The sequence below is a fragment of the Arctopsyche grandis genome, chromosome 3 (genome assembly GCF_051622035.1).
Source record: "Arctopsyche grandis isolate Sample6627 chromosome 3, ASM5162203v2, whole genome shotgun sequence".
NCBI classification, from domain to species: Eukaryota; Metazoa; Arthropoda; class Insecta; order Trichoptera; family Hydropsychidae; genus Arctopsyche; species Arctopsyche grandis.
In genome coordinates this window covers 34,260,157-34,270,169 of record NC_135357.1, presented here as the reverse complement: position 1 = coordinate 34,270,169, position 10,013 = coordinate 34,260,157, and the positions used below count along the sequence as shown (strand labels likewise).

At 39.1% G+C, this 10,013-nt stretch overlaps 1 protein-coding gene across 1 annotated transcript in view; it reads right to left on the bottom strand.

Annotated features, from left to right (window-relative positions):
* Positions 1–241: 241 nt before the first annotated feature.
* Positions 242–10,013, bottom strand: part of LOC143910030 (uncharacterized) — a 49,705-nt gene continuing 39,933 nt past the window's right edge. Inside the window, exon 6 of the mRNA XM_077428368.1 lies at positions 242–8,117. Coding sequence (XP_077284494.1) covers positions 242–8,117 — 7,876 coding nt within the window. The remainder of the gene's footprint in view (positions 8,118–10,013) is intronic.

The window sequence follows — 10,013 nt, the reverse complement described above, 5'->3', positions numbered from 1 at the left end:
TTCTAATAAGATTCTGATAGATTTCTTACAATCAAAATACGGACCAGATAAGTTATATAAGCTCAAACACAAGCAGATTTCTCTCAAACTAGTATAATATATATGTACGAGCTAATGAACCGTTGGTTATAAATGTTTTTCGATCAAAATTTTCCCATTTTTTTTAATTCAATAAACGCTTGTTCAATCTGTAAGTAATTCTTCAAAGTAAAAATCAGTGGTGTGCATCCTTCGTTATCTCTCAAGTTCGCGTCGATTTTTGAAGAATAATGAGGGATAGATTTTTCTTCATTCTTTCATCGGCAAAGTTGACATTTGCACCCTCTTCTAGAAGTATACGACAGATGTTTTCATTTCCATTCCCCACTGCCCAATGAAGTGGAGTATTTCCATCGCCATCGGCAACGTTGACATTTGCACCCTTTTCTATAAGCATACGACAGACCATTTCATTTCCATTCCTCACTGCCCAATGAAGTGGAGTATTTCCTTCGCCATCGGCAACGTTGACATTTGCACCCTTTTCTATAAGTATACGACAGATGTTTTCATTTTTATTCTTCGTTGCCCAGTGAAGTGGAGTATTTCCTTTGCCATCGGCAACGTTGAAATTTGCACCATTTTCTATAAGTATACGACAGATGTTTTCATTTCCAGTCAACACTGCATCATGAAGTGGAGTTCTTCCATCGCCATCGGCAACGTTGACATTTGCACTCTTTTCTACAAGTATACGACAGATGTTTTCATTTTTATTCTTCGTTGCCCAATGAAGTGGAGTACTTCCTTTGCCATCGGCAACGTCGAAATTTGCACCATTTTCTATAAGTATACGACAGATGCTTTCATTTCCAGTCGACACTGCATCATGAAGTGGAGCTCTTCCATCGCCATCGGCAACGTTGACATTTGCACCCTTTTCTATAAGCATACGACAGACCATTTCATTTCCATTCCCCACTGCCCAATGAAGTGGAGTATTTCCTTCGCCATCGGCAACGTTGACATTTGCACCCTTTTCTATAAGCATACGACAGACCATTTCATTTCCATTCCCCACTGCCCAATGAAGTGGAGTATTTCCTTCGCCATCGGCAACGTTGACATTTGCACCCTTTTCTTTAAGTATACGACAGATGTTTTCATTTTTATTCTTCGTTGCCCAATGAAGTGGAGTATTTCCTTTGCCATCCGCAACGTCGAAATTTGCACCATTTTCTATAAGTATACGACAGATGCTTTCATTTCCATTCCCCACTGCATCATGAAGTGGATTTCTTCCATCGCCATCGGCAACGTTGACATTTGCACCCTTTTCTATAAGCATACGACAGACCATTTCATTTCCATTCCCCACTGCCCAATGAAGTGGAGTATTTCCTTCGCCATCGGCAACGTTGACATTTGCACCCTTTTCTATAAGCATACGACAGACCATTTCATTTCCATTCCCCACTGCCCAATGAAGTAGAGTATTTCCTTCGCCATCGGCAACGTTGACATTTGCACCCTTTTCTATAAGTATACGACAGATGTTTTCATTTTTATTCTTCGTTGCCCAATGAAGTGGAGTATTTCCTTTGCCATCGGCAACGTCGAAATTTGCATCATTTTCTATAAGTATACGACAGATGTTTTCATTTCCAGTCAACACTGCATCATGAAGTGGAGTTCTTCCATCGCCATCGGCAACGTTGACATTTGCACTCTTTTCTACAAGTATACGACAGACCATTTCATTTCCATTCCCCACTGCCCAATGAAGTGGAGTATTTCCTTCGCCATCGGCAACGTTGACATTTGCACCCTTTTCTTTAAGTATACGACAGATGTTTTCATTTTTATTCTTCGTTGCCCAATGAAGTGGAGTATTTCCTTTGCCATCCGCAACGTCGAAATTTGCACCATTTTCTATAAGTATACGACAGATGCTTTCATTTCCATTCCCCACTGCATCATGAAGTGGATTTCTTCCATCGCCATCGGCAACGTTGACATTTGCACCCTTTTCTATAAGCATACGACAGACCATTTCATTTCCATTCCCCACTGCCCAATGAAGTGGAGTATTTCCTTCGCCATCGGCAACGTTGACATTTGCACCCTTTTCTATAAGTATACGACAGATGTTTTCATTTTTATTCTTCGTTGCCCAATGAAGTGGAGTATTTCCTTTGCCATCGGCAACGTCGAAATTTGCATCATTTTCTATAAGTATACGACAGATGTTTTCATTTCCAGTCAACACTGCATCATGAAGTGGAGTTCTTCCATCGCCATCGGCAACGTTGACATTTGCACCCTTTTCTATAAGCATACGACAGACCATTTCATTTCCATTCCCCACTGCCCAATGAAGTGGAGTATTTCCTTCGCCATCGGCAACGTTGACATTTGCACCCTTTTCTATAAGCATACGACAGACCATTTCATTTCCATTCCCCACTGCCCAATGAAGTAGAGTATTTCCTTCGCCATCGGCAACGTTGACATTTGCACCCTTTTCTATAAGTATACGACAGATGTTTTCATTTTTATTCTTCGTTGCCCAATGAAGTGGAGTATTTCCTTTGCCATCCGCAACGTCGAAATTTGCACCATTTTCTATAAGTATACGACAGATGCTTTCATTTCCATTCCCCACTGCATCATGAAGTGGATTTCTTCCATCGCCATCGGCAACGTTGACATTTGCACCCTTTTCTATAAGCATACGACAGACCATTTCATTTCCATTCCCCACTGCCCAATGAAGTGGAGTATTTCCTTCGCCATCGGCAACGTTGACATTTGCACCCTTTTCTATAAGCATACGACAGACCATTTCATTTCCATTCCCCACTGCCCAATGAAGTAGAGTATTTCCTTCGCCATCGGCAACGTTGACATTTGCACCCTTTTCTATAAGTATACGACAGATGTTTTCATTTTTATTCTTCGTTGCCCAATGAAGTGGAGTATTTCCTTTGCCATCGGCAACGTCGAAATTTGCATCATTTTCTATAAGTATACGACAGATGTTTTCATTTCCAGTCAACACTGCATCATGAAGTGGAGTTCTTCCATCGCCATCGGCAACGTTGACATTTGCACTCTTTTCTACAAGTATACGACAGATGTTTTCATTTTTATTCTTCGTTGCCCAATGAAGTGGAGTATTTCCTTTGCCATCGGCAACGTCGAAATTTGCACCATTTTCTATAAGTATACGACAGATGCTTTCATTTCCAGTCAACACTGCATCATGAAGTGGAGTTCTTCCATCGCCATCGGCAACGTTGACATTTGCACCCTTTTCTATAAGCATACGACAGACCATTTCATTTCCATTCCCCACTGCCCAATGAAGTAGAGTATTTCCTTCGCCATCGGCAACGTTGACATTTGCACCCTTTTCTATAAGTATACGACAGATGTTTTCATTTTTATTCTTCGTTGCCCAATGAAGTGGAGTATTTACTTTGCCACCGGCAACGTCGAAATTTGCACCATTTTCTATAAGTATACGACATATGTTTTCATTTCCAGTCAAAACTGCATCATGAAGTGGAGTTCTTCCATCGCCATCGGCAACGTTGACATTTGCACTCTTTTCTACAAGTATACGACAGATGTTTTCATTTTTATTCTTCGTTGCCCAATGAAGTGGAGTATTTCCTTTGCCATCGGCAACGTCGAAATTTGCATCATTTTCTATAAGTATACGACAGATGCTTTCATTTCCAGTCAACACTGCATCATGAAGTGGAGTCCTTCCATCGCCATCGGCAACGTTGACATTTGCTCCATTTTCTATAAGCATACGACAGACCATTTCATTTCCATTCCCCACTGCCCAATGAAGTGGAGTATTTCCTTCGCCATCGGCAACGTTGACATTTGCACCCTTTTCTATAAGTATACGACAGATGTTTTCATTTTTATTCTTCGTTGCCCAATGAAGTGGAGTATTTCCTTTGCCATCGGCAACGTCGAAATTTGCATCATTTTCTATAAGTATACGACAGATGTTTTCATTTCCAGTCAACACTGCATCATGAAGTGGAGTTCTTCCATCGCCATCGGCAACGTTGACATTTGCACCCTTTTCTATAAGTATACGACTGATTTTTTCATTTTTATTCTTCGTTGCCCAATGAAGTGGAGTATTTCCTTTGCCATCGGCAACGTCGAAATTTGCACCATTTTCTATAAGTATACGACAGATGCTTTCATTTCCAGTCAACACTGCATCATGAAGTGGAGTTCTTCCATCGCCATCGGCAACGTTGACATTTGCACCCTTTTCTATAAGCATACGACAGACCATTTCATTTCCATTCCCCACTGCCCAATGAAGTGGAGTATTTCCTTCGCCATCGGCAACGTTGACATTTGCACCCTTTTCTATAAGCATACGACAGACCATTTCATTTCTATTCCCCACTGCCCAATGAAGTGGAGTATTTCCTTCGCCATCGACAACGTTGACATTTGCACCCTTTTCTATTAGTATACGACAGATGTTTTCATTTTTATTCTTCGTTGCCCAATGAAGTGGAGTATTTCCTTTGCCATCGGCAACGTCGAAATTTGCACCATTTTCTATAAGTATACAACATATGTTTTCATTTCCAGTCAAAACTGCATCATGAAGTGGAGTTCTTCCATCGCCATCGGCAACGTTGACATTTGCACTCTTTTCTACAAGTATACGACAGATGTTTTCATTTTTATTCTTCGTTGCCCTATGAAGTGGAGTATTTCCTTTGCCATCGGCAACGTCGAAATTTGCACCATTTTCTATAAGTATACGACAAATGTTTTCATTTCCAGTCAACACTGCATCATGAAGTGGAGTTCTTCCATCGCCATCGGCAACGTTGACATTTGCACTCTTTTCTACAAGTATACGACAGATGTTTTCATTTTCATTCCACACTGCCCAATGAAGTGGAGTTTTTCCTTTGCCATCGGCAACGTTGACATTTGCACCCTTTTCTATAAGTATAAGAAAGATGTTTTCATTTGTATTCCTCACTGCCCAATGAAGTGGAGTATTTCCTTCGCCATCGACAACGTTGACATTTGCACTCTTTTCTATAAGTATACGACAGATGTTTTCATTTTTATACTTCGTTGCCCAATGAAGTGGAGTATTTCCTTCGCCATCGACAACGTTGACATTTGCACCCTCTTCTAGAAGTATACGACAGATGTTTTTATTTTCATTCCTCACTGCCCAATGAAGTGGAGTATTTCCTTCGCCATCGACAACGTTGACATTTGCACTCTTTTCTATAAGTATACGACAGATGTTTTCATTTTCCTTCGCCACTGCATCATGAAGTGGAGTTTTTCCTTCGCCATCGGCAACGTTGACATTTGCACCCTTTTCTATAAGTATACGACAGATGTTTTCATTTTCCTTCGCCACTGCATCATGAAGTGGAGTATTTCCTTCGCCATCGGCAACGTTGACATTTGCACCCTTTTCTATAAGTATACGACAGATGTTTTCATTTGCATTCCTCACTGCCCAATGAAGTGGAGTTTTTCCTTCGCCATCGGCAACGTTGACATTTGCACTCTTTTCTATAAGTATACGACAGATGTTTTCATTTCCATTCCTCATTGCCCAATGAAAGGGAGTTTTTCCTTCGCCATCGGCAACGTTGACATTTGCACCCTTTTCTATAAGTATACGACAGATGTTTACATTTTTATTCTTCGTTGCCCAATGAAGTGGAGTTTTTCCTTCGCCATCGGCAACGTTGACATTTGCACCCTTTTTTATAAGTATAAGAAAGATGTTTTTATTTGTATTCCTCACTGCCCAATGAAGTGGAGTATTTGCTTCGCCATCGGCAACGTTGACATTTGCACCCTTTTTTATAAGTATAAGAAAGATGTTTTTATTTGTATTCCTCACTGCCCAATGAAGTGGAGTTTTTCCTTCGCCATCGGCAACGTTGACATTTGCACCCTTTTCTATAAGTATACGACAGATGTTTACATTTTTATTCTTCGTTGCCCAATGAAGTGGAGTTTTTCCTTCGCCATCGGCAACGTTGACATTTGCACCCTTTTTTATAAGTATAAGAAAGATGTTTTTATTTGTATTCCTCACTGCCCAATGAAGTGGAGTATTTGCTTCGCCATCGGCAACGTTGACATTTGCACCCTTTTTTATAAGTATAAGAAAGATGTTTTTATTTGTATTCCTCACTGCCCAATGAAGTGGAGTTTTTCCTTCGCCATCGGCAACGTTGACATTTGCACCCTTTTCTATAAGTATACGACAGATGTTTACATTTTTATTCTTCGTTGCCCAATGAAGTGGAGTTTTTCCTTCGCCATCGGCAACGTTGACATTTGCACCCTTTTTTATAAGTATAAGAAAGATGTTTTTATTTGTATTCCTCACTGCCCAATGAAGTGGAGTATTTGCTTCGCCATCGGCAACGTTGACATTTGCACTCTTTTCTATAAGTATACGACAGATGTTTTCATTTTTATTCTTCGTTGCCCAATGAAGTGGAGTATTTCCTTCGCCATCGACAACGTTGACATTTGCACTCTTTTCTATAAGTATACGACAGATGTTTTCATTTTTATACTTCGTTGCCCAATGAAGTGGAGTATTTCCTTCGCCATCGACAACGTTGACATTTGCACCCTCTTCTAGAAGTATACGACAGATGTTTTTATTTTCATTCCTCACTGCCCAATGAAGTGGAGTATTTCCTTCGCCATCGACAACGTTGACATTTGCACTCTTTTCTATAAGTATACGACAGATGTTTTCATTTTCCTTCGCCACTGCATCATGAAGTGGAGTTTTTCCTTCGCCATCGGCAACGTTGACATTTGCACCCTTTTCTATAAGTATACGACAGATGTTTTCATTTTCCTTCGCCACTGCATCATGAAGTGGAGTATTTCCTTCGCCATCGGCAACGTTGACATTTGCACCCTTTTCTATAAGTATACGACAGATGTTTTCATTTGCATTCCTCACTGCCCAATGAAGTGGAGTTTTTCCTTCGCCATCGGCAACGTTGACATTTGCACTCTTTTCTATAAGTATACGACAGATGTTTTCATTTCCATTCCTCATTGCCCAATGAAAGGGAGTTTTTCCTTCGCCATCGGCAACGTTGACATTTGCACCCTTTTCTATAAGTATACGACAGATGTTTACATTTTTATTCTTCGTTGCCCAATGAAGTGGAGTTTTTCCTTCGCCATCGGCAACGTTGACATTTGCACCCTTTTTTATAAGTATAAGAAAGATGTTTTTATTTGTATTCCTCACTGCCCAATGAAGTGGAGTATTTGCTTCGCCATCGGCAACGTTGACATTTGCACCCTTTTTTATAAGTATAAGAAAGATGTTTTTATTTGTATTCCTCACTGCCCAATGAAGTGGAGTTTTTCCTTCGCCATCGGCAACGTTGACATTTGCACCCTTTTCTATAAGTATACGACAGATGTTTACATTTTTATTCTTCGTTGCCCAATGAAGTGGAGTTTTTCCTTCGCCATCGGCAACGTTGACATTTGCACCCTTTTTTATAAGTATAAGAAAGATGTTTTTATTTGTATTCCTCACTGCCCAATGAAGTGGAGTATTTGCTTCGCCATCGGCAACGTTGACATTTGCACCCTTTTTTATAAGTATAAGAAAGATGTTTTTATTTGTATTCCTCACTGCCCAATGAAGTGGAGTTTTTCCTTCGCCATCGGCAACGTTGACATTTGCACCCTTTTCTATAAGTATACGACAGATGTTTACATTTTTATTCTTCGTTGCCCAATGAAGTGGAGTTTTTCCTTCGCCATCGGCAACGTTGACATTTGCACCCTTTTTTATAAGTATAAGAAAGATGTTTTTATTTGTATTCCTCACTGCCCAATGAAGTGGAGTATTTGCTTCGCCATCGGCAACGTTGACATTTGCACTCTTTTCTATAAGTATACGACAGATGTTTTCATTTTTATTCTTCGTTGCCCAATGAAGTGGAGTATTTCCTTCGCCATCGACAACGTTGACATTTGCACCCTCTTCTAGAAGTATACGACAGACCATTTCATTTCCATTCTCCACTGCGTAATGAAGTGGAGTTTTTCCATACCTGTCAATGGTTCTTACACTTTTATTTATTAAAAACTTAATAGCATTTACTTTTCCTGCAATTATAGCATAATAAAAAGGTGTCTGGTTATTTTTGTTACAAATATCTATATCGACTTTAGACTTTATCAGCAGTTCCATGACTTCAACATTGTCGTTTGCAGCAGCGAAGTGTAAAATACTTTCTTCTTCGTTACCTAATTTCAATTCCAAATATCGGGGATTATTTTCACTTACAGCTTTTATAAGCTCTTCACACGATGTCATGTCTTTCTGGATAATCGCTTGTCTCAGTTTTGCGTGAAACATTAATTCGTCGTTGATATTTGGCATTAATGTAGTGACAACTTTTAGGTGGCCTTTTAGAACAGCAACATCTAATGCTGTTGCATTATAATAAGCTCTATAATCAGCAAGCCGCTTGTCTTTACTGAGAAGGAATTTAACTACTTCGTCATGACCATTGGATGCTGCAATATATAGTGAGTCCTTTCTTAAATTAGCTCCCTTCTCAAGAAGATACTCGACAGTTTTCCTATTGCCGTTTTGGATTGCTAAAGAAAGAGGTTTGTCAGCCCGCCAATTTGTTTGATTAACATCAATATTTTTTTTATGTTTCCATATTTTTTCTATCGTTGTGCAGTCATCGCGATACGCTGCCAATAAATTCAATGGGCTGTTTCTTAATCTGCCATATTGTGATTTATCATAATAGTCCTTAATTAGCTGAGGATATTCACTCGAATATTCCCAGACACACACCGCGTGCTCCTCAAACCGTGTGTTATTTAATAAATCTAATGCAATTCTCAATACGTTTTCTTCTTCGTTTTTATTCTTTAAATTTAGTCTTGTCACTTTCTGAACGAGGCGATGAACGTATATTTTTCCGTCAGTCAGATTGATTAATGAGTAGTCGTCCAAAATTTCTGTTGCTTTTCTTATTTTAATATCCTCCTCTATTCTTGAAAACATTTCTTCAATTTGAATGTCTTCAGGCGAGAGGTAGGCTATAATATAAAATATTTTCAAAGCAAGATCTCCGAAATGAGGATCCTTTTGTATTTGATCCAGAGACAATTCCCACGTTACCCGTATTTTTTTATCATAAGAATGATCGGTTTGATCGTGGTCCGGTTCTATCAATAATTGTTGTTTATTCCGGAATAAACGTAAGTATTCTGCAATCGTAAATTTTGTCATTTTACTCCATTTGCCAGCTTCCTTATTTCTTATCTTTATATAACCAACACTCTGCTTGAGAGCCAACGGTAGTCTCCCCAATTCCTCCGTCAATTTCTTTACATCTTCTAAATTTTCCTGTTCTAAATTTTTGTTCACGTAATCAATAGCATCTTTTTCAGAAAACACTTCCAATGAAATCACTATAAAGTCTCCACTCTCTCCGCCGTCCCAATCTCTCCATCGGGATGTTATTAACGTGTATATATTTCTACTTCTTATGTTTCCTTGGAAAATGAAATCTTTCACGTCATTGTAATTCTCAACGTTGTCCAATATAATTAATGATTTTCGTTCATCGTTTTCTAGATAGCTATATACATCCTGAACTATTTCGTTAATATCTCTTTCTCGCTTCTCTCGTTCCTTTTCATCTTTAGAATTTTCTTTTCTAATCTCTATTTCTGTTTCTATTTTCAACTTTTTAGCCAACGATATGAAAGATTTAACGATATTTTCTGCTTTTTCACATTTTATCATCACAATAATATGATAAAATTCGGATTGAAGCTCTGCATATTTCACAGCTAGTGAGGTTTTCCCAATTCCTCCGAGTCCAGTGATTGCGGCTGATTGAGAAATGATCGTTGTCTTTCCGTTTTCTGTTAAGGCAGTGTGTAATTTTTGAAATTCTTCCGTTCGTCCAGTGAATGTT